This window comes from Rattus rattus, chromosome X (genome assembly GCF_011064425.1).
Source record: "Rattus rattus isolate New Zealand chromosome X, Rrattus_CSIRO_v1, whole genome shotgun sequence".
NCBI classification, from domain to species: domain Eukaryota; kingdom Metazoa; phylum Chordata; class Mammalia; order Rodentia; family Muridae; genus Rattus; species Rattus rattus.
The window spans coordinates 65,789,819-65,815,279 of NC_046172.1; the positions used below are offsets into that span (position 1 = coordinate 65,789,819).

Sequence of the window (25,461 nt, forward strand, 5' to 3'; positions counted from 1 at the left end):
TGGTTGATTTAGTCTCCAGGGGGTTCTGGTTGGTTGATATTTTTGTTCTTCCTATGGGTTTGCAAACCCCTTCAGTTCCTCCAGTCCTTCCCCTAACTCTTCCCTTAGGGTCCCTACATTTATTCAGATGGTTGGCTGCAATCATCCGAGCATCAGCATCTGCATTTGTCAGGGTCTGAGAGAGCCTCTCTGGAGACAGCTATACCAGCCTCCTGTGAGCATGTGCTTTTTAGCATCAGCAATATTGTCTGCCTTTGAAGTCTGCATATGGGATGGATCCCCAGTTGAGGCAGTCTCTGGATAGCCCCACTCTCTGTCCCTGTATTCCTTTAGACAGGAGCAATTCTGGGTTAAAATTTTAGAGATCGGTAGGTGGCCTTATCCCACAGTTGGGAGCCATGTTGAAACTCTGTAAATGGACTCTATTGTTTCTCTTTCCCATTTGTTGTGTATTATAGCTAATGTCATCCCCATTGGGTCCTGGGAGCCTCTTGCTTCTTGGCATCTGGGACTTTCTGGTGGCTACCCCTACATCCCCTCCCCCACTCCTACGCACCTACTTTCAAATTCCTCATCTTTTATATTTCGCTCTTATCTTCTGTATCTGAACCGTCCCTGCTTTGCCTCCTGTGTCTGTCTCCCTCCCAAATCCCTTTCTCTCTATTTCTATAGAATTTTTTCTTCCCCCTTCTGAGTAGGACTGTAGCATCCACATTTTGTTGTCATCTTTTCTCTTCTTGGGATTCATGTGTTATGTGGGTTGTATTGTGATTATTCTAAGCTTCTTTTGGGCTAATATACACTTATCAGTGATTGCATACCATGTGTGTTCTTTTGTGACTGGGTTACCTGACTGAGGATGATATTTTCTAGTTCATCCATTTGCCTGCAAATTTCACAAAGTCATTGTTTTTAATAGCTGAGTAGTACTCTATTTGTAAATTCCACATTTTCTTTGTTCATTCCCCTGTTGAGAGACATCTTTTGGGTATATGCCCAAGAATGGTATAGCTAGGTCCTCAGGAATTACTGTGTTCAATTTTCTGAGGAACTACCACTCTAATTTCCAGAGGGGTTATACCACCATGCAATCTCATCAGCAATGGAGGAGTGTTCCTCTTTTCCACATCCTTGTCAGCATCTGCTGTCATCTGAGTTTTTTTATCTTTGCCATCATTCTGACTGTTGTAAGGTGGAATCTCAGGTTCATTTTGATTTGCATTTCCCTGATGATTAAATATGCTGACCATTTCTTTAGGTGCTTCCAAGACATTTGGTATTCCTTAGTTGAGAACTCTTTGTTTGTCTCTGTACCTATTTTTTGTGTGTATTTTTGTATTGGATACTTTCTATTTTCATTTCAAATTTTATCCCCTTTCCCGGTTTCCTGTCCATAAGCTCCCATCCCATTCTTGCTCCCCCTTCTTCCATGAGGGTGCTCCCCTACCCATCTCCCCACCCCACTCCTGCCTCCCCACCCTGACATTCCCCTAAACTGGGGAGTCCAGCCTTGGCAGGATCAAGGACTTCTCCTCCCATTGTTGCCCAACAAGGCCATCCTCTGCTACATTTGTTGCTGGACCCATGGGTCTGTACATGTGTACTCTTTGATTGGTGGTTTATTTCCTGGGAACTCTGGTTGGTTGGTGGTGTTGTTCTTATGGGGTTAGAAACTCCTTCAGCTCCTTCAATCCTTTCTCTAACTCCTCCAATTGGGACCCGGTTTTCAGTTCAATGGTTGGCTGTGAGCATTTGCCTCTGTATTTGTCATGCTTTGGCAGAGCCTCTCAGGAGACAGCTCTATCAGGCTCCTGTCAGCATCCCCTTCTTGGTATCAGCAATATTGTTTGAGTTTGCTGGTTGTATATATATGGGCTGGATCCCCAGGTGGGACAGGCTCTGAATGGCCATTCCTTCAGTCTCTGCTCCAAACTTTGTCTCCATATCTCCTCCTATGAATATTTCTGTTTCCTCTTTTAAGAAGGTCTGAAGCATCCATACTTTGTTCTTTCTTCTTGAGCTTCATGTTGTCTGTGGATTTTATCTTGTGTACCCCATTTGTAACAGGGTTATTTGATTCTCTGGAGTCTAACTTCTTGAGAACAGTTTATGGAGGAGGTTGTTTTAAGTTGCAGATGGCTGATGCTGTAACAAAGCTTGCCAGAGGAACCCCAGGAAAAGAGCCTGTAACAATGAAGTAGTGTCCCAGATCACCACCCTTGTTAAGCATTCCCATTTGCTGTTGGACTCTGGAGCAGTTCATAGTAAAGTTGTATTGAAAGAGCTCAAATTATTAGGAAGACTGTGCAATTGACATGTCCATGACAGCCTTAGTTTAGACATGTAGCTGACTTTCTGTGTTAAACATGGGACTAATTTATTTGCTATTTCATTTTCCATAAACTCCAGTTGATTTACAAGTTCATTTCTCGTACTGTGCATTAAATAAAAATGCAGTTACTTAAAAAAGGAAAACGCTGCATTATTTTTATTAGATATTTTTCTTACTACATTTCAAATGTAATTCCATTCTTGGTTTCCTGTTCATAAGCCCCCCATTCCCTCCCCTGCACCTCCCCCATATGGGTATTCCCACTATACATTTCCTTATTGCGCCCCATATTCCCTGCACTGGGGGGTCCAAACCTTGTAGGGACCAAGGGCTTCCCTTCCACTGGTGCTCTTACTAGGCTATTCATTGCTACCTATGAGGTTGGAGCCCAGGGTCAGTCCATGTATAGTCTTTTAGGTAGTGGCTTAGTACCTGGAAGCTCTGGTTGGTTGCCATTGTTTTTTAGGGAGGTCTCGAGCCCCTTCAAGTTCTTCCAGTTCTTCCTCTAATTCCTAAAACGGGTCCTGTTCTCAGTTCAGTGGTTTGCTGCTAGCATTGCCCTCTGTATCGGACATGCGCTGGCTGTGTCTCTCAGGAGAGATCTACATCCAGTTCCTGTTGGCCTGCACTTCTTTGCTTCATCCATCTTATCTAGTTTGGTGGCTGTATATGTATGGGCCACATGTGGGGCAGGCTCTGAATGGGTGTTCCTTCTGCCTCTGTTCTAAACTTTGCCTCCCTATTCCCTGCCAAAAGAAGGGGTGAAGCATTTGCATTTTGATCATCCATCTTGAGTTTCATGTGTTCTGTGCGTCTAGGGTAATTCAAGCATTTGGGTTAATAGCCACTTATCAATGAGTGCATACCATGTATGTTTTTCTGTGATTGGGTTACCTCACTCATGATGATATTTTCCAGTTGCCTCCATTTGCCTATGAATTTCATACAGTCATTGTTTTTGATAGCTGAGTAATATTCCATTGTGTAGATGTACCACATTTTCTGTATCCATTCCTCTGTTGAAGGGCATCTGGGTTCTTTCCAGCTTCTGGCTATTATTAATAAGGATCCTATGAACACAGTGGAGCACATGTCTTTTTTATATGTTGGGGCATTTTTTGGGTATATGCCCAAGAGAGGTATAGCTGGGTCCTCAGGTAGTTCAATGTCCAATTTTCTGAGGAACCTCCACACTGATTTCCAGAATGGTTGTACCAGTCTGCAATCCCACTAACAATGGAGTAGTGTTCCTCTTTCTCCACATCCTCACCAGCATTTGGCATCACCTGAGTTTTTGATCTTAGCCATTCTCACTGGCGTGAGGTGAAATCTCAGGGTTGTTTTGATTTGCATTTCCCTTATGACTAAAGATGTTGAACATTTCTTTAGGTGTTTCTCAGCCATTCTGCATTCCTCAGCTGTGAATTCTTTGTTTAGCTCTGAACCCCATTTTTTAATAGGGTTATTTGTCTCCTTGTGGTCTAACTTCTTGAGTTCTTTGTTTATTTTGGATATAAGCCCTCTATCTGTTGTAGGATTGGTAAAGATCTTTTCCCAATCTGTTGGTTGCCGTTTTTCCTAACCACAGTGTCCTTTGCCTTACAGAAGCTTTGCAGTTTTATTAGATCCCAATTTTCGATTCTTGATATTAGCTAGGAAGTTATTGGTGTTTTGTTCAGGAAATTTTCTCCAGTGCCCATGTGTTCGAGATTCTTCCCCACTTTTTCTTCTATTAGTTTGAGTGTATCTGGTTTGATGTGGAGGTCCTTGATCCATTTGGACTTAAGCTTTGTACAGGGCAATAAGAATGGATCGATCTGCATTCTTCTACATGCTGACCTACAGTTGAACCAGCACCATTTGTTGAAAATGCTATCTTTTTTACACTGGAAGGTTTTAGCTCCTTTGTCAAAGATCAAGTGACCATAGGTTTGGGTTCATTTCTGGGTCTTCAATTCTATTCCACTGATCTACCTGCCTGTCTCTGTACCAATACCATGTGGTTTTTTAAAATCACTATTGCTCTGTAATACTACTTGAGCTTGGGGTGGTGATTCTCCCAGAAGTTCTTTTTGTTGAGAATAGTTTTTGCTTTCAGGATTTTTTCTGTTATTCTAACTCTGTGAAGAAATGACTTGGAATTTTGAGTGGAATTGCATTGAATCTGTGGATTGCTTTCAGAAAGATGGACATTTTTACAATATCAATTCTGCCAAACCATGAGCATGGGAGATCTTTCCATTTTCTGAGATCTTCAATTTATTTCTTCAGAGACTTGAAGTTCTTGTCATATATATCCTTCATTTGCTTGGTTAGAGACACACTGAGGTGTTTTATGTTATTTGTGACTATTGTCAAGAGTGTCGTTTTCCTAATTTCTTTCTCAGCCTATTTTTCCTTTGAGTAGAAGAAGGCTACTGGTTTCTATGATTTAAGTTTATATCTAGCCACTCTCTCTCTCTCTCTCTCTCTCTCTTGGCAAGGTAGGCTTTTTATTACATTGGCTCATGTCCAAGTGAGGCTCTGGTTCAGTCTGGGCTGCCACCCGCCATGCCTGTGATGTGGGACAGCCAGCACCCTCGGCTTGCATCCTCACACTCAGATAGCTGGCAACAAGGCAGTAGTAAAAAGTAGTCCAACTTGTCAGTTTGAGTAGCAGCTAAGGCCTTCCCAGCACAGAGGACAACCAGCCACTCTGTTGAAGTTGTTCATCAGGGCTAGTAGTTCTATGGTGGAATTTTTGGGTCACTTAACTATATTATCATATCATCTGCAAATAGTGGTATTTTGACTTCTTCCTTTCTAATTGGTATCTCTTTGACCTCATTTTTTTGTCTGATTGCTGTGGCTAGGACTTTGAGTACTATATTGAACAGGTGGGGAAAGAGTGGGCAGTCTTGTCTAGTCCCTGATTTTAGTGCGATTGCTTCAAGTTTCTCTCCATTTAGTTTGATGTTGGCTATGGGTTTGCTGTACACAAGTCCAAGTAGATCAAGTACCTCCACATAAAACCAGGTACACTGATACCTTCATTATGAATTTAAGACATGCAGTGTTAAAACCACTGAAATAAGAAATAGCATCTTAAACATTTTCAGTGAGGACTGTAAGTTTCTTGACCTATTCTGAGAAAAGTTCATGGAGGGTGAACTGTGGGAACGGTGGTGAGATGCTTGTGTCTAACTAGAAGTGGATGTGAATCCATCTATGGTAAGAGAAAACAAAGATAACACTCTGTGTCTATAGGAATGCATATGATTGTGCATGTCTACAACGTTTGACAATAGCAATGGGGAGGTAGCCAGGACAGGGTGTTTTAAAGAGCTTACAATGGTATAGAATTATTCCCTACATTTTCCTTTCCATTTTGCCTACTTTCTATTACAGCAAAGTGCTATAAAGTACTATTTCCCCACTACAGTGCATGAAGGCTAATCTTGGTTGTCACAATGACTGCATCTTGAGTCAAGTAAAACCCAAGGTGCTGGGTACTCCCATTACATTTTCTTAATTAGATTATTTCAAGCAGGTAGACCCATCCTAGCTTTTGCCCAAACCTTCTGGTGGCAGATTACAACAAAGGACACAGGACAAGGAAGTGTTGTTTTCTTTTTCCTGCCTTTTCTTACTCTTCCTGGCCAGGTTATCTTTCCTGTTGCCATCTGATATTAAATCCAAGTTCTTCATGATTCCAATGCAATCAGAAATCCAGCAGCTCTTTTGAATCCTCAGGGACACCCGCACCAGACTGAGAGTGCTGAGACATCTGCCCTGCGGATGAACTAATAGTTCTTGACTTTTTTGTCAGGAGACAGTCAGTGTTGGACTGTCTAGACTACATATGCTCCTAGGCATTCAGTGTTGGACTGTCTAGACTACATATGCTCCTAGGCATTCTGTTTGTGTGTATGTGTGTGTGTGTACGAATATATATTTTGCAAGTTTTGTTCTTTAGTGAATCCTAACAAACTCCCCAAGTCTTTATCAGAGTAGAAAACAATGGCTGAATGTATTATTTTAAACAAATAAGCATACACAAGAAGTTTGGTAGATACATTTTTATTACTTCATGTGGGCGTTAACAGGACAGATTGAAGTGATCTTTCTTATTTTGTTCTAAAATAATTTCAAAATAGTGTTGTCATTTCATAGTTCTAATTTTCTTTGAAAATATTAACTTGAAAATGAAGGCAGAAAGTGTTTTCCACAGATAACTGAGTTTTATATAACAAGGCAATGTTTGTTGAGAGAACAATGGAAATGGTAAAATTGAAGGTACATGTTTCCTTAGAAATCTCTCTACTGTCATAAAAGCTTGTAAAGTGAAGATAGCGGTTTTTGTGCTTTTTTAAAAATATTTTGGTTTCTGTTTTGTTTTCTGCTACTACTTTGCATCAATAAGCATTAAGTATATGATTAATCATTGAGATGTATCTACTTTCTAACTATAAGCATTAAGTATATGCGTGAGCATTAAGATGTCTCTAAGATTTCTAAATGTGATATAGTTTGCTTTCTTTTTTCCTAATCATAGACTAGATGAAGGAGAAGAACTGAATTGCAACAGCACACAAAACAGCAATAAATGCAAACCCTACCTTGCACTTTTCCCCTTTCTCACTGTGGTTGCCTTTTCCTTTACCCCCACTGCCTTTGCCATGCCCTGAGTGATGCTTATGGGTCGAGAACAGAGCACTGGGGCTATATGGCCCCCACAGCTCTTGGAGACCATTGGAGGTTTCATATTGGCGTCCTGCACAGACCTTGAAGCGGTAGCGTGAATTTGCATCATAGTTCGAAAAGGAAAAGGAAGTGTTTGGTCCTTTGTAAATCTAGGGAAAAAGGATCAAAGGAAAATTATGGTTTCCTTTTCAATTCAAAGTAGATAGAATTTTATAACAAGCAAAATGAAAATTATATCATGAATATGTTCATTATAAAGAAAACTTTAACTCAATATTTCTAATGTTCTGAGGGGATTCAGTATTGCTTAATTATACTCAATAAAGCATAGCAAACCCTACAACTTTTAAAGCTTAAATACATTATATATGTGAACCATGGGTTAAGGCTAGTAAGAATCAAGCAAGAGATACTGCATAATTCAATGAAATAAGTAAATTAGTTGTCTCCAAATAAAGACATAAATACTATGGATGAGATGGAATTTGGGATAAGATTTAGTTAAACGCCTTTAGAAATGACTTACTCCCTGCCAAAAGGGCAACGCTCAACCGGACATAGAACTATAATTCGATTTCTTAATCCTGATTATCCTATAACTCCTCACTCCTTAGACCAGGCTGGCCTCAAATCCAAGGTCCACCTGCCTCTGCCTCTCAAATCCTCGGATCAAAGGCAGGTCCTCCCCAACCTGGCATTTTATTAAGGCAAGGTCTCTACCTTCAGACTTGCTAGGTAGTCAAGAAAAGCTGTCTGTATCCTCCTGCCTATACCCCACAAGTGCTGAGGATAAAGAAAAGTACTGCCATGCCTGGCAAAATGTTAAAGACTAAATTTGAGACAATATACCTGATGAGCCTTTTTTCCGGTGTTGACTTGAAGACAGTACACAATGGGGTCACCTTTAATTGGTTCCAAAGTCTCCCATTTGATCTCATAACAGTTGTTATTCAGTGGATGTACTTTGGGTGCTGGGGAAAATATTATATTTTAGAAGGCTCTATTTTTTTCTTAAATGATTTCGAATACATTGCAAAAAGACTCATGCAATCACACAATCATTACAATAACAATTAGACCTAATATATGAAGTACATAGACATACTTTAGAAAGATATTTATGTATTTTGAGCGAATGTCTCACTATGTTGTAGTGCCTGGCCAGGAACTCGCTTTGATGACCAGACCAGCCTTGAAGTCACAGATATTCACCTGCCTTTGCCCATCTTTTGCTGACTTTAAAGGCATGTACTAGCACACCCAACAAACTATAATTATTATTGGAAATAATTTTGTTATACCATGAAGCACCATAATTGTAGCAGATCCTTAACAAAGTTATAACTTAATAGTGCTTTTCTATTTAAGTTATACAAACTTTAATAGTGCCTCTTTAATTCTCGAATAATCTGCATTGTATTTATATAGTACATTGTACATTTAGAAGTGTTTTTGTATTAATAAAAGCATTATTGTAGGAGTTCAGCAATTATGTGAGACAGAAAGGAGCGGATAATTTATTTCATGATGTTATTCTATGTATTTTAAGAAAAAGGAACTTAAACATATAGGGACGGTAGTCAGAACAGAAGAAGGCATTATTGTCATCTAAGCACGATTATTTAAATTGTATGCATTTCAGTTAGCAGGATACTAAAGAGGAATGATTTCATATCAGTGTTGAACTTGGGGCCTAGAGAGATGAGTCCAAAGTTAAGGCACTGGCACCTCTTTCTGAGAACCGAGGTTTAATTCACAGGATCCATATGTCAGCTTAGAACTGTCTGTAACTCCAGTACAGGGAATCTGTCACCCTCTCACAGTTGTACATGAAGGGAAACATTAATACACATGGAGTAAATATAAACAATGAGTCGACTCATGAGGAAAGACAGGATCAAGCAGACATCCCAACTGGGAAATGGAAAAGCAATCCTCAAGTCCAAGGTTCTGAGAACTGCAGACTCGTATTCATTGTTCGTGTGATACATAGCACTTTACTCCTCAGTGTGTCTCCCATCTGTGGGACTCAATGTCTCACTCTTTTTCTAAAGCTTTATTGGAATCATTAATTCTATTTTATGTGTGTTTGCCTGCAGATATCTATGGGTAGCAGTGTGTATGCTGGTGTTCACAGAGGTCAGAGAGGGCAGGAGATGACCTGGAACTGGAATAATGAATGCATGTTTTTGAACCACCAAGTGGGTATGGGAATCGAACCTAGGTCCTCTGAAAGACGAACAAGTAAACTTCAGCTCCAAGTCTTCCTTTAAAAAGTAGTAGTGGTTAAAGTAGATGATCTCTAAGATATTTAAAAATACTGATTGTGGGAGTTTTATTAAACCATTTTTTATGGTTTCCAAGGCACGGATTCTCTGTGAAGCCCTGGCAGTCCTGAACTCACTCTGTAGATGAGACTGGCTCCCAGAGTGATGGGATTAAAGGCATGACCCACTACCATGCTTGAAATTTTAAAGAATCTTACATTGCCCCTTAAATCCCTAATTAAGCACTATATTTTTGTGTAATTTTCCTAGTAGTAAATTTTAAAAATTCCTCCTGCTAGTTTTATTGTAAGATTTAATTTTTAAAATTTTAAACTGTTTATTTCACATGTGTGGGTGTTTTGCATGCATGAAAGATATGTCTGCACCACCTTTGTGCCACCAATCTATGGAGGCCAGAAGGGTAAATAGGTCCCCTGGAACTGGAATTAAGACACTGGTGATCTTCCAAGTAGGCAGGCACTGGGAATCAAACCCTGGTCTTCTGGAAGAGCATCCAGTGTTCTTAACCACTGATCCAACCCTCCAGCCATGAGATTTAATTTTTAGTCAGCAAACAAAATAACAGGTTTCCTCATGGCCTTCTCATCCCCTTTTAGAATTCATTAATTTCCTAATTTGCTGTTCATCCAGCTTCCTGCTCTCTCATGCTACTGGGACTTCTCCACCTCCAACCTTCCCCCTTCCACAGTATGTGTTTGATGCCCCCAGTACCCCTTCCTGAGAGCCTATCTTCTACCTTATGATTTCTAGTGTCCTGGCCTCTACCAAGAGTTACTGTCACCTAAACACATTGATATAAAAATTCAGAAGGAAGAGTTTTCATGAGACTGTACAAGTACCCTGTGTCTTTCTGAACTGGGTCTCCTGTCTTAATCTTGTATTTTCTAATTACGTCTCAATTCAATATATGTTCTGTAGAAGCACCAGTAAAATGGCTACTGTGTGTATTCCATTTACCTTTAAGTGCAGTTGGTGGGGACTTGGTTGTAGTGAAAGTGTAGATGTCAGACTCTGGTCCTTCCCCTGCTTCATTACACGCCTGGATTTTAAACTTGTATTGCGTATATTCACTCAATTTTTGCACTTTGTGAGTCACATCTATCCCACGGTAAATGACAGAAAACCTGAGAGAAAGAAGATAAAAATTGGGGGGGGGCAGTGTTATAGTCATCATTGAAGCCCAGAAAAGTCTAATTAAGCCAATAAGGTACAACAACAACAACCAAAAGGCCAATAGAAATCAATATGGTAGCGTGTGTGTGTGTGTGTGTGTGTGAGAGAGAGAGAGAGAGAGAGAGAGACAGAGAGAGAGAGACAGAGAGGGAGAGACAGAGACAGAGAGACAGAGACAGAGACAGAGAGACACACAGAGAGAGACAGAGACAGAGAGAGATTGAGAGACAGAGACAGAGAGACAGAGACAGAGAGACAGAGACAGAGAGAGATTGAGAGACAGAGACAGAGAGAGAGACAGAGACAGAGAAAGAGAGACCTAGCATGCCCGACAGGATAAATCAGTTTAATCTTCTTTGTACTGCAGTAGATTTTAAATGGTATGTGTAGTTACCTGCCAGATCGGTCTTCCATTAGTAAGTTGTAGCTGATAAAGATCGCACGTGACTTTTTGCTCGAGACCGTGCCCCATTTGAGTCTGAGACTCTGGTGTCCGTAGACCACACAATTAAGCTGTGGAGGCTCTGGTGGCAATGGTTTGGTTTTGCATCTTATTGATGGGCTAAAAGGGCTTAGTCCATAATGATTGATAGCTTGAATTCTGATTCTAGTGTAAAAGTAAAACGTATGAGTTGATATTTAGTAAATAAAATTATTTTCTTCATATACGCCAACCCACTCTATTTATATTAGAATGTTGATGATACTGACTACAAGACAGATTTCCAAGAAGTAATTACTACTGAGAATTATTGATGGCAAGCAGACATGGGCTCTTGTTGCTATCAACCCTCACCAATTAAGTAGAACTCTTTTCAAAAGGCATCTGAAGTGTATGAAATACACAAATGTGTATGTGCTCAAAATTCTCAACACTCTCTTCATGTACCCAAAATAAGATATAGTGACTTACCGGTACGTAGTATTAGGTTGTAGATTTTTCAGAACATACTCGGTTACCCTTTTGACAGTCACGACTTTTTTATCTCCATATTCAATGTTATATCCAGTGATCGGAGAGCCATGGCAGTGTGGCTCCTCCCACCGGATAGCTATGCAAGTTGATGACTGCTTGGCAGGCACTTTGTTTTCAACTTCTTGTAACATTGGAACCATTGCTGGTACCGTTCCAGGTGTTGTCACTTTTGCAGTTCCTCCAAACATTCCAACCCCAACTATATTTACAGCCTGAAAAACACATGCTTTGTTAGCAATTCACTTCAACCATTTTCTGTGCATGGACCATTTTGTGGCATAGGAAAGCCATGAGTCTTAGACTCAGATTCTAACCTTTTGTTTCTATGCTGCAGGAATAAAAGGTGAGACTTGCAAGCTGCATTTTTAGGAATGTGAAGTGAGCACACCAGGGAAAGAAAGTTGAGAGTGTTGATGTGGATATTTTAGGAAAACTATACCTCTAAAATCTCACCTACCACTACACTAAACTGTTCACTATTAGTCTTAATGCTTGAGTTTCTATCTCTGTTTCGATACCATCCAGTTAATCAATTTCAGTTTCTTGGGAAAGCATTCATCATCATGTTGTTTGACATTATAGTTATATATATATTCTGTACTTATTTTCTTCTGGAGACAATGTTTTCAATATGTATAGACAACACCACAACCAGGAAATCGCCACTGATAAAACCCACTGGTGTTAGTCAGAATTGTGTGCACTCCCTTGTGTGAGTATTTAAGTTTTATACAGTGACTAGGGCTACTTCAATTTTAAGAAGTTTTCCTTACAGGTTCCCGTGTCTTTCTCTTATAGCCACAGAATGTTCCTATACTGTCCATCTCCTCACCTTTGGAAACCACTAATTGTTAGCCATCATTACTACAATTTTGACATTTTCAGAATAGTATATATATTAAAAAGTGATACAGATAAACTTCGATGCAGGCTCAGTTTCCAATTATGCCAATTGTGTGGAGAGTTTTCAGCAATTGTGTATACTAATAATTTATTCACTTTTATTACTGAACAGTGTGTCATAGTGTGGATGTATCATAGTTTATTTAACCACACATTTGTTGAAGGATGTATGAGCTACATTTAGTTTTATGTCCTACAAGTAAACGTTAGATGCTACTGTGGTCTTTTTGGGAAGGGCTATACTTTTCATTGGTAACACATGAATGATCGATTTCCTCATGTCTTTGGCACCACTCGTTGGAAAATTAATTACTCCTTAGCTTAGGCGGTCTGAAAGAGATGGAAAGGTGTTTCCTGGTGCATTTCCCTAATAGTCAATGTTGCTGACCCTCTTTTCCTGCACTCATTTGCCTTCTGTATATTCTCTTTGCTCACTAATCTTTACCCGTTTCCTAACGACGTTTCAATTCACTGTTGAGTTTGGAGAGGTGTTTATATTTTTAGGTGCTATTCCTTTGTGACACACACACACACACACACACACACACACACACACACATATTTCACAAGTATAATCCTCCAGCCTTTAAGTTCACTTTCATCCTGTTTTGAGGGTAGAGAAGTAAAAGTTTAAAGACAGAGATTCTTGCTTTGTTCCTCAGGTTGGAGCAAATCCTCTGAGTGTTAGGGATCCTTGAATTTCAACCTTGAGTAGTAGTCGAGACTCCGTGTACATGCCATTTTGCTTGCCTTGGTTTCTGGTTTTATTTTAGTGTCTAGTCTCTGGAAAGGAAGACTGTTAAACTCACTGTTAATTTATCATTAAATGATTTGTAGAATTCTCTAGTGAATCCTTTTGGGGCCTGGAATTTCTGAGTGTTTTTTAAAAGAATTATTTATTAATTGAATTATTTTATGTATGTAAGTACACTGTAGCTTCCTTCATGACACCAGAAGAAGGGATCGAATCTCATTACAGATGGTTGTGAGCCACCAAGTGGTTGCTGGGATTTGAATTCAGGACCTCTGGGACAGCAGTCAGTGCTCCTAACCACTGAGCCATCTCTCCAGCCCCCTGAGTGTTTTTAATATATAGAATTAATTTCCTTTATCACTTCAGGGTTATTTATATCACCTAGGCTCAGGTTCAGAACTTTTAACTTTTGAGGACTAGTTTCATTTGTACACATTTATATATGTAAAATTATTCTCTGTTTGTAAAAATAATGCTGTTTTCATCCGGAAATTAGTGATTTCTGTACATTCTTCTTAGTGGAGATGAACCCAGGCCTCTTACTCTGACTGCCCCCACACCTCACAGACCCCTCAAAAACTGACTTCACTCTGTTCGATCTCAAGGGTGCTTTCTTTCCCAAGTGCCTTGCACCTTTACTTCTTCAGTGCTTGCAAGCAGGCCTTAGGCATTCTAGTCCAACTGCTCGATTACCTCCTGCCTGTAGCCTTTGTCTAAAGGAACTCATGACAACTACCAGAGCTGGCGCCTTATGTCTCTAACTTCAGGCAAAGCCTGTTCCTGTCGTGCGTCACAGCCTTCAATATATCCCTACTACGTTGTTTTTTCCTGTCCTCTCCTCTATTTCGTCTGTTGCCTCCAGTCTTGTCATATATGTTTTCTACCCTGCAGGCTCTGGACAGCCCTTCCCTCCCATATCCCTGACGCTCTGCTCCTAGCTACAGACAACTCCCTTCTTGTGACACAAACACACATCTGACCATTACTCAGAGACACTAGATGACTCCCTTGAGGTTTCCCACCAGCTCAATTCCATCCCCATTCCTGGGACCCTGGATTGGTTCATTGAGGGTAGTTCCCTCAAAGACACCCCACTGTTTGAATCCCATTAATGAGGGATGTCATGAGAATCTCAACTGCTTCCCTTCTCTGAGAGGAAGAGGCAAACTTCCTCCTCCTTAAGCAGGCAGATGGCACTTGCCAGGTCCTACTGCAGTGGTCATTTACCCTGAGTCTCTATACCTACTTACCTATAGCATCATTCACTCTGTCTCATAGATAACGGCAGTTTCCTTACACCAATGGCCACCACCATAACCACTGAGAGGCTTTCCCCTCTCCTCCTTGAAGCATTCATATTGTCCAAAGGGGATGCTACCATCCAGTGCCAAGGGTATCTCCCAGAGAAAAATTTTGTCACCCTGAGGTATAGAATGGTCCATCTGTGGGCTGGCCTAGATGTTCAGGGCCTTGGATGTGCCCCACTGTCTTCTTTTCTCTGTATATATCAACCTTTCCTGATCCCTGCATGGTATATTTTTCTACTCCTGTTTTATATTTTTAAGCAGAAACTATTGGTATTCAAAAAATAAATTTACTTACTGCACATGTCTTTTCAGAGCTGGGACACTCCTTTTTGTCATGATGAGTACCTTTTGCTTTTTTGCCTCGCACAGGTGCTTCAGACTTCCCACTAACAGAACGATTGTCTACAAAATATGTAAAATCCACTCAGTTTCCCTTTTCTCCTCAAATCTAGGATGGTACTAGTGATGTAACCCAGTGTTTGGCGAATACTAAACACAAATGCCATCATTTGGTTACATACGGCGTCCCTAGGATTTAGCAATGTTTCTTTAAAACAATAAAACATACTGTACAGTGAGTTAAGACAACTCTTTAAAACTGTGTCAAGTAACTTCATAACTTGATTTTGACATTAAAATGCTGGGTTGTCAATTACCAATGATTGGTGTGCTCAGAATTATTCAATTCTGTTCTAACAGGAAACACCAGTTGCTAATATTAACATGTGCGCACAAATCAAAAGTCACAGGATAGGAAACTTAGGGACAGTTGTCAGTCATATAAGGAAGCCTTACTCACCAAGAACGTTGGCATCCCTTCCCTTGGTTTTACTATGTAAGGGCTGCGAACTGCAAGACTCAGGAGGAAGAGCAGGTGTCTGAATTGTCAATACATCTGAAGGCTGAAGAAACACAAGGTGTTGTTACTACTGTACTAAATTCAAGATCAGCGTCAGAAAACATTTAGTGATAGGACACTTTATTTCAATTCTCCTTTTGGAGAACTTTGCTTTGTGGTTTCTTACACGGCTTTGGCCTGCAGGTGAAGTGCAAAAGACCCTAAGTTTATAAGTGGTGCCCGGTTGGAGGTCATCGTACAGGAATTCCTGCAGTGTGCCACTGTAGATTATTTTCCAGAGATTCTCTGAAGGAAGAAGAGAAATTTGGTTCAATTCCTTCATCAATCATGTATAAATGTTGTAGGTCACTATAATAGTTAATGTATGCATGGTATAAATTATATATATGCAATCTGTATATCATATGTATGCTAAGAAACAACCAGTTTGGGAAATAACTGGATCCAATAGTATTTTTAAAGATTTATTTATGTATCTGAGATATACTCACTGTCTTCAGACACACGAGACCACATTACAGATGGTTGTGAGACTTGGGGATTGAACACATGACCTCTGCAATAGCAGTCAGTACTCTTAATCACTGAGCCTCTCTCCAGCCCCAACCCAATAATATTTTTATAATTGTTAAATAATTTCATTCCAGAATAGTTAAAGAAAAATTGTAAGTGACCAGTAAATAGTAATTTCTTATTAAAATACAAAGGAGTCCAAATATGTTCTGGGTTTTGGTTTATAAGTGTCGATTAAACTAGATTTTCTTGTACTGGTAGTTGTCCCATGTTCACATGAGACACCTCTATTTGGTGAATCCAAGTGAAATATTTGTACTGGACCTGTGAACTATATTTTGAAAAAAGTCTACATGATTATAAGATTATTTCAAAATAAAATCTTTTAAAATTTGTGTTGCCTTACCAGCATCTGAATTTTCACAAACTTCTAAACTGTAACTTGAAATTTTCATTTCACCATTATCTTTTGGTAAATCTAACAGAAGAAATAAATTTAAGTGATACTTTCAATCATAAATGTTCACAAAAATTTTATCTCATAAATTATAACTTTCAAAAATTGTTATATTAATATCTCTATAATAATAATGCCTAAACATAATAGAATCTATATACATGCATTATCAACCATCAAGCATTTAGAAACCACTTCCAAATTTTGATGAAGGGACTAAAATAAAATGCATATATTGAATAATTATCATTTACCTAGTTTATAGGTAATAAATTTGTATAAATATAAATTCTGGTTAAGTTGACATTCACCTGTTACACATACTTCTATGTATGGTCCTTATTTTGGATATAAATACATCTTACTTGGATGATGGTTTTCCACAGATTGATATAAACTTCAACAGTTTGCTCACTTGTGAATAGTTAAGCCATCAATAGGAAATTCTATATTAAATTATAAAGACATTATAGCGGTTACAAGTAAACTCACTTGTAGGGCAGAGTAGTTCCCATGCAAATGAGAATATTTGCTTAGTGAAAGTGAAGGAAGACGTCTTCTCAATAGTAAATACTAGTATAGAGAGAACAAAGTTTCCACAGAGAAGCATTATTTACCCCATCCAATTGTCACTTGGCGGGCATGGATCGTTCCCACTACGTGTGGTTTATTAGGGCATCCAGGCCTAGCTGGACGGGTAGTATATTTTACTTCTCTACTGGGGTTGCTCCTTCCTTCCAGATTGTAGGCAAAAATCTGTTGGAGTGAAAGAGATTATTTTATTGATCAATGGAAATTACTGTGTGGGTTAATAATGTATAGAGTACCTGGTGTATGAGAATCTCAAAGAATTAATTGCCAAATAAAGTTTCATTTCAAGAGAAAAAACCAACTTATAGGTCATGCCACATACCCGAAACTTGTATGTAGTATTTCTCTGAAGATTTTTCACGGTGCAAGAGAGGTCTTCTCCATTGTATTTAGGTTTAAAACCTAATCCCTGAAAATGCAGGAGAGTAAATTTATCAAGAAAGACTAAATTCGAGGCTTAGCTTGAATTTACTGTCTACCTGAAATGTTTTGAACCCCAACATGGTCTGCATCAGGTCCTCTGCTTCTATGTTATAACGTTAGCTTGGTGTTCTGAGAGACTCCTAACAGAGGGAGTGAGGGGATGTCTCTGACTTTTTGCCTGCTCCTGGGACCCTTTCTCCTCTTGTTGGGTTGCCTCATCCCACCTTAGTATGAGGTTTTGCCCCTAGTCTCATGGTAACTTGATATGCCATGTTCAGTTGACATCCCTTGGAGGGCTACCATTTTCTGATGGAATGGGATTGTGTGTATCTGGGGAAGACACAGGTCGGAAAAGCTGGGACAAATGGAGGAGGAGAAACTGTGTTTTGGGTGTATTGTATTCTGTGAGAGAAAGATCTATTTTCAATAGAAAATGGAGGTAATTTTTGTTTTCCAAAGGTCACTTTTTCAGGAAGTAATGAGGTAGAACATGTGAAAGCAAGAAGCCTATTAGTTACAATCTGGAACTCATCTGAATGTTATGAGCTTGATTCAAACTTTGGTAACATGTGCACAGTAACTCGTACTAATTGACTAGCTCTTTGACACAGATTTGGAATTTCAAACAGAAGTAGTTGCTCACACATGAGGAAACTAGATAAGGACAGGACTTGAGAATTCATTTGAAGGTGCTTAAAGATAAATGTAGCCAGAGAGAGTCACCTAGAACAGGCCTGGAGTTGAAGATGCTAACAGGCTTCTTTGTATAGAGACAGAATAGAGCGTGGACCTCTTGCATTCAGCTCGTTGTGGGATCAAGGAGGCCTATGCAGCCCTACACAACACTGTCTCTGCATTGATTCCATTCTGAACACAGGGACTCATGGTTTGTTTGTTTTCCAAGTGAGAAGTCTAAAAAGTTATTGAAAGGTGAGGTGAAGATCACAGAGTAAAAAAGAAGGAAAAGGAGACTTACAGACTTTGCTTCCTCCATCTCTAGCACATAAGTAAGGGTATCATTAGGGTTTGGGTTTGTTGGGGCACACCATTCTAGAGACAAACTGTAGACTCCTGCCTCTTTCAACTTAGGTGGCAGAGGTGCTGAAGGCGTGTTTCCCGATGTATAGAAGACTGCTGTTTCACTGAAATTACTGGAACAACAAGTTGAAATGAAAGCATTATCCTTAGGACCTCATGGTAGGATAGCCTTTCCGGTGGTGCAACTAATTCAGCGTACCTGCAGCCGAAGTGATTTTTGGCAGCCAATCTGAAGGAATACTTTGTCGAAGGACTCAGTTTAAAGAGCTTGTGCTGTTTCCTGGGCCCAGTGTAACAGCTTTTGAAGTCTTCACCTATGCCCTAGACAATGCACACAAAATATTACCATATTTAAAAATACAACACTTAACACATGTTCACCACAGCATTAACCATTCAAATTCAGGTGATTTTTTAAAGATACCGGTGTACCAGGTCTAAGCTACATGGGTTCTTAACATTGACTGAGGGAACTGGACACAAGTCCCCATCCCTAACCCACAGTATTAACTGTTAGTTTCTTCCCATTGAACCTCACCGGATGTCCAAACCAGAGATAAGGGCACGTCCTCTGCCCATCAGTAGTTGGCCAACACAAAATGAACTCGATGGTAATTTGGAAGGTTTGGGGGGGCATATAATTCATTGCCTAGCATTAAAACCCCTACAGGTCTTTTAAGTATATATTATGGTTTCTGAGTTTGTCTTTATGAGAATTCTGTGTGTGCCCAAGTGTGTGTCTTTGTGTCTATATGTGATCCTTTGGTTTTTTCCTGGCTCTAAGTTCTTGTGGTCACCTGGTTATTTTGTTCTGTTGTGGTTTCATTTTTAACCGTATCTTATTCTATTATTTTCTTCCCATGTCTTGTGAGAGGCCTATTTTCTTTTTCTTTTTTTTTGGTTTCTTTTTTTTTATTTTTTATTTTTTATTAAGTTGAGTATTTCTTATATACATTTCGAGTGTTATTCCCTTTTCCGGTTTCCGGGGAGAGGCCTATTTTCTAAAGATAAATCAAAGGTGTGGATTTGCCTACGGGTGGGTTGGAGTGCAGGGATCTGGATTTGGTAGAAAGGAAACAGTAATCAGAGTATATTGTATGAAAAACAATGTCTTTTTAATAATAAATGATCATACCTCATCCCATTCCAATAGAAAGCGGCTTATTTTGGATCCATTATCATTGCAACCCTGAAAAGGTCAGAACGATTAATTTGTGATCATTTATTGTTATACAGCACTTATATATCCTGCACATATATTGAGTATATGTTTATGCAGTGAATTTGTACTGCAAGAATTTGTATAAGGATATTTGTTTTAATAACAATTTAGATGTAAGTTTAAGGTACGCATTGAGATTCTTTTCCCAGTAAAATGCTTACTTTCCATTGTAAGTTCAGGCTGTTCTTGGTTCTGCTAATCAGTGTGGGTGCAAGAGGAGGGTCTGGTTCACAGCCTGGTGTTGTGAAGCTAGCCACTTCAGACACACTTCTGTGCTCTCCATCTCTTATGATTGCAACTCTGAAAGGGAACAGAAATTGTTGTAAGAGGTAAGGTCCTGAGTTGTAAGTTTGTTTTTCTAGACTTTTGTTGACACTTACTGAGTATACATAGTAACGGCTTTCATTATGGCATTCTCATATATGACCATCCTCCTCCCTCCCCTTAAAGCTCTTTGGTCCCTTCCCATGCTCACTGATCCCCCTTTTCTTTCTAACTACTCACTTGCTTTCTACTTTCTTGGTTTTTCTTCCTTACTTTCCTTGCTAGCCTTATGAGTTTAAACTATGGTAGCTTACCTGAGTACTTATGGGCACTTTGCCAGCAAATACGTAGCTAGGCTGCCTTCAGGAATTCTAAGTACCAAACTCATATAGATTAAGGAGTCTTGGCTGGCTTCAGGCTGCTGGTAGGTTGTGTGGGACAGAGTTCCTACCTTAAGAAGTAGACCGTGCAAGGCTGTAGATCGTGTAGGACCACAGTAACGCCATCACCACTGCGAAGACAACGTTTGTTTATATGGGATCTCACATATGTTTAACAGCAAAGTAACCAGTCCTAGTCTCATAGTAACTGAATAACTGATAAAGAACCACAATACTTCCTGAAGTTTTCATCACTTTAAACCACTTTATATTTGAGCAATATAGTATTGTTTGTAGGCTGTAGCCTCCATTGAGGAGCATATCAAGTTTTTGGGGGATGGTATGATCTGGGAGATATGTGGTTTTTTCCACCATCTAGTGGACACACAACAGAGCTGCTCTGGGTCTCTAAGGCAGCTACTTAAGTTCAGTTGGTGCGGATACACATCTGCAAAACCAGTCATCTGCCCATGTGCACACCTGCACCCAGAGGAAGCTGAAGGAGCTGAACAAAGTAGTCATCAGGAAAGCAGCTACCACAAGTTCTTAGTTTGTCTTGTCCCTTCATTCATTAAATTTTTATACTACAAACCAGCAATGATGTTACTCATTCAAAGCAGTCAATTTGTATTGTACTACTGCATATATTTAACGATACTAGTACAGATCTGCTTTTAAGTAGTTAATTTAGAGTGCAGATAGCAAATGCTTTGAAGAACACACTTCTCGCACAGTTCATTCATTCATTTTAAGAGGGACTTTCTGGGTGAGATCCTGTCTGTCACATGAACAGAGGGATTATATTCCAACACCTTTGTCTTCCTGAGCAGACACCAAGGAATTTGTTCTAGCTCCAGACCCCATAAAGCCCCCTCTAAAATGGAAGGTATTGATAGTTTTAAGCAAAGGCTACTGGAAAGCTAATGGTAATCAAGGAGGAAGAAAACAGGCAATCTCCTCCTTCTGCTGTAGCTCTTCACCGTCCTTCCTCTCCCAGTACTGAGAGCTACGTTATATCTTTTAAAGATAGTGGTGCTTGTCAAGTACATGTCATACCAGAAAGATTTCCATGCAAGCCAAGTTTGCATATTCACATCTCTGCTATGCAGTACAGAGGATTGTAATTTGGGATTATTAAATTGCACAACTTTAAGTGCTAATTATCAAAGAAATAAAACTTTACATAATGTCACATTTTTCTTTTTTTCTCTTTTTCACATAAAATCATAAAATCACATTTTCTTATCAAGTCTCTGACTAAAGAAGAAAAAGTGTCAAAATAAATTTGTATTTATCCATCCATCCATCCATCCATCCATCCATCCATCCATCCATCCATTCATCCATCCATCCATCTAGGTTTTCAAGTTATGGTTTCTCTTGAGTGTAGCCCTGGCTGTCCTGGTCCTCACTCTATAGATCATGCTGGCCTTGAACTCCGAGATCAGCCTGCCTCTACCTCCTTAGTGCTAACATTAAAGGTGAGCACCAGCACTGGCTGGCTGGTGAGCAGATATTGTTAAAACATAGTTTGACCTTGTTGCGATTTGTGGATTGGTTTGGTAAACTACTACTAAGAACTTGCCCCACTCAAAAAGAATTTAGGAGAATATGAAGAAGTCATCCTATGTGTAACTTGGGGCACAATGACTATATGTTTCTATTGTACATTTGAATTAATTAATATGAAACAATTAAAAAGACTTACGTATAAATGTGTTTATAGATTCTGTTTTTACCACTGCTGGACAGTGCCAATTCAAATGTCATAGGAAGATTACTCTCATATTTTTCAGTATTGTTCAGAGTCCATGAAACTGTAGCTGATCGTGTTTGAATATTAGAAACCTAAAATGTAGAAATACAAGAAGTATACTTAAAAATCATAATATGTACTTTTGAATGCAAACTTTTCTTTAGTTGTTTGATACTAGGTTCAATTCCCATATTATGTGCTTAAATACTCTGATTAATAATTAGCCACCATTCCTATCTTTAATGATCCCACATTGGATGTTAATGTATCGCTCCAGAAGATTATGAAAATATTAATGCAGTAAACACTCTAGAGAAAAATAGCAGTGATTTTGGAGGGTTTAGATAGAAAAGTTGGGAGAGCATTAAATTTTCACTTTTGTTACTTACCACGGGTCTTTCAATGTTTAAACAACATGGCTTTGTTTCATATTTTGTATTGTGTCCTAAAAGTAAGAAAAAAAACACCTCAAACAAAATAATACATTGACAAAACAAGAGAATAGAGTTAGTTCACATTATAAATATATCATTACTATAAAAAGTAGTAAGACCCAACTAAGATTTATATTAACATAAACTCTAATAGGATATTTACAAAACTTCTGAATTTAAATAAAATCAGACAAATTATGTAGGATTGAAATCTATAATTATTCATTAGAAGACAACTAGAAAGGATTCAAGGACGTATTTCTTTATTTAATATGTATAGTTGTGTGTGTATGTTGTTAGGAATCTAGTTCATGGCCTTTGGCATACTATACAAGCACTCTAGCACCGACATTGATCCTAACATTCCTCATGGTTTTAAAAGGCAGCCTTGGTATGACTTTACCTATGATATTTGGACTTCAAGAGTGTACTAAGTGTCCTTTCATTTGCTAGATATAAAACCTGAAGGACATTATACTAAATGAAATAAGCCAAGCTCAGAAAAACAAATGTCATGATCTCACTTGTATGAAGAATTTAATGAAGTTGAAAGACGCATAATAATCAGGGCATAGGAGCAGGGAGGAATTGCTGGTCCTAGGGAGTAAACTTCATATAGGAGGAAGAGGTTCTGGGAGCTCTTGAGCAGCAGGGTGAGGTAGTCATTATAAGGTATATTTCAATACAGTAGATAGACATTTCATATGTTTCAACATCAAAAACAGTCCAAATTGATAAGTGAGATGATTGTTTTAGCTTCATTTATTAATTCCACGTCATATTTATATATTCCATATATAAGTATGTGTCAAAATGTCTCATATCACTTCGTGAGTTTAGGCTTATTATTTGTCAATTAATAATAAATTAAAAATAAATTAGAAAAAATGGAGGTACAGATTAATGAGTTAAAAAGGAAACAGAAGCAGAGAACGTCACTCTAATATTTTGAGTTGGCTGGCAAGGTGACATGGGGTGTAAATGTGCTTCCCACCAAGCACTGTAACCTGAGTTTGAACCGGGGGCCTGCATCTTTCAAAGGAGAAAACAAACTCCCAGAAGTTGCCCTCTGATTTTCCTCATTCACTTACACACACAGACCAAGTAACCAATTATGTGTAATAGAAATGTATTTAAAAATGAGCCGAAAGTCCAAATACTTTGGCTTGTATCCTCATTGGCAACAAATTGGGCTTCCTGATTTACCTCTCAGTGATGCATTTGATGACTGCCTCTTCTTTTGGTTTTCACCTGCTATCCACTTACTGTCTCCTGCTCCCATGTTAGTCTCTGTCTCTCCACGATTGTCTTCAGAAGTGGTGGCAGCACCAGATGGTCTGAGATCATCTTTAATCGAGGAATAGGTCTGAGCATTTTCAGTGATGAGAGCATTGCAAGCACTCTCAGAAGTATAGCTCAGAATACTCTTAGTATCTGGTGGTTCGTGAGTTTCATCAGTGGTGACTACATTGTAAGTACTTATGGAAGGGCCTATGATATTGTTATTGATGTCAGTGTAAAAACCAGCATTTAAGGTAGGAATACTTGGGGCACGACCAGAAGAACTAGTGTTTCTGTCAGTAGTGTTAGTGTCTGGAATATTGTCAGCCATGTTTCTTGGAGTGCTGTCAGTAGTGCAAGCCTTTAAGACAGTATTCAGAGTAAGTGTCCAGAGGACTGGTATCAGTGTTAGTGCTTGGAGCAGTATCCACAGTGTAAGGACAGAGTGTACCAGAAGGAGCAGATATGTCAATGACTTTGTTCAGAATCAAAGGGGTGTCACTAAAAGTGGATCTAGTCTTGTGTTCACCAAATTGGTGATCTCTTGTTTCTTCCTTGAATATTCTCCAATCGTTACAGTCCTTTCATCAAATAGGTTATGATTCAGTCTTCTGTGAGGATAGGTCTCTAAGAGAGGTAATAAATGCAATAAAGTTTAGTAGTCATCTCATTCTCTCACGTTCTTTCACCTAACCATCCAAAGAACACTGATAAATTACGGTTTACTTTAAAAGATTTTCTTACTTTGCTTCAGTACAAGTATTTGGTATTTATGTATATGTTTTATGTATATGTGTTTAGGATATACCGATAAGTAGAGAAAAAATGAGCACATACAGTGTTTTTCTAATGCTCCACCATCTCCATATATCATATAGTCACTCACATGTAGGTATTATATATGATTTCAAATATTTTTGTGCTTATAAACAACCTTGCAGAGAATATTATGCATATCCTATTATGTCATTAAAATTTGTAAAAATATCTGACCAATTTTTGAAGTGAAATTGCTGATTGCAGGCATGTGTGCACTTACTTGCACTAGATATTTTCTTACAAGCCATTCTTTTTTGAATTAAATGTTGATATGCAACTGCAGCATTATGCAATATGCAAAACTCCTAAGCCATGAACACAAAGGGTAGGAGGAAGAATAACAAGACGTCTTCCCAAGTATTGTAGTTCCACAGCCATTGAATATTTTCTAAATCATAATGGGGGGTTATCTGACTTCCCATTTTATGAGCACAACAAATATTTGAGGATTTTTAAAATAAGTTTACTCAGACCTTTAATAATAAAATACTACTTGGTTGAAAATTCTAATTACTTTTAAGGACTCAAGACTATACATTACCAGAAGCCATTGCTGTCTGTGTTATGTTATTTCTTAAGGTGGATTAACAGAGTCTATAAAGCAATGGAAGATAAGTTTGCTAAACAATTAGGAATCATGTATGGGGCAATCTAAGGGACGTTTGGTTGAAATCATTCATTTGAAATAATTTCAGTTAAAGGTTTAGTTAAAGGCCAAATTTAAAGAAATAGTAGTAGTAAAGTAAATAAATACATGTTTCAGAAAGTCTATTATCATACAGTGACATAGTAAAAATATTAAAAGATAGTAAAGAGCTAACCACCAAAGAAAATGAGCATTAGTCCACCTGAGATATGTAACCAGGGGGAAGGTATATTGGTGGCAGATTACCAGATGGTGCTATCAGAGGTACATCTGTAGGTCCTAAGAGAATTATTAATGAATTTTAAGCAAAGTCCATTACAGAATTCCAGTTAACTAGCATTGAGCTTTAAAATAGCCATTTT

At 38.7% G+C, this 25,461-nt stretch overlaps 1 protein-coding gene across 1 annotated transcript; it reads right to left on the bottom strand.

The window, feature by feature from the left end:
* Positions 1-6,867: 6,867 nt before the first annotated feature.
* LOC116887961 (fibronectin type III domain containing protein 3C1-like) lies at positions 6,868-23,980 on the bottom strand. The gene is made up of 19 exons (XM_032889407.1): positions 23,560-23,980; positions 22,309-22,364; positions 21,872-22,011; positions 20,235-20,294; positions 19,681-19,819; positions 19,433-19,486; positions 18,497-18,618; positions 18,236-18,410; positions 17,159-17,245; positions 16,863-17,001; positions 16,195-16,266; positions 15,442-15,560; positions 15,216-15,318; positions 14,712-14,818; positions 11,390-11,664; positions 10,871-11,083; positions 10,261-10,427; positions 7,865-7,986; positions 6,868-7,164 (listed from the first exon to the last, which is right to left on the bottom strand). Exons 1-19 carry the CDS (start codon positions 23,963-23,965, stop codon positions 6,868-6,870), a joined length of 2,853 nt encoding a protein of 950 aa, XP_032745298.1. The 5' UTR covers positions 23,966-23,980.
* Between the last annotated feature and the right edge of the window lie 1,481 nt (positions 23,981-25,461).

What these genes read in the sequence shown, in the direction of transcription:
- LOC116887961 (XM_032889407.1), bottom strand. Translation starts at nt 23,965, where the DNA reads ATGGCTGACAATATTCCAGACACTAACACTACTGACAGAAACACTAGT. An exon ending in AGATGGAGGAAGCAAAGTCT is followed by an intron (nt 17,246 to 18,235) that starts GTAAGTCTCCTT and finishes CTGCATTTTCAG; the next exon opens with GGATTAGGTTTTAAACCTAA. An exon ending in TTGTGAAAATTCAGATGCTG is followed by an intron (nt 15,561 to 16,194) that starts GTAAGGCAACAC and finishes TTCTTCCTTCAG; the next exon opens with AGAATCTCTGGAAAATAATC.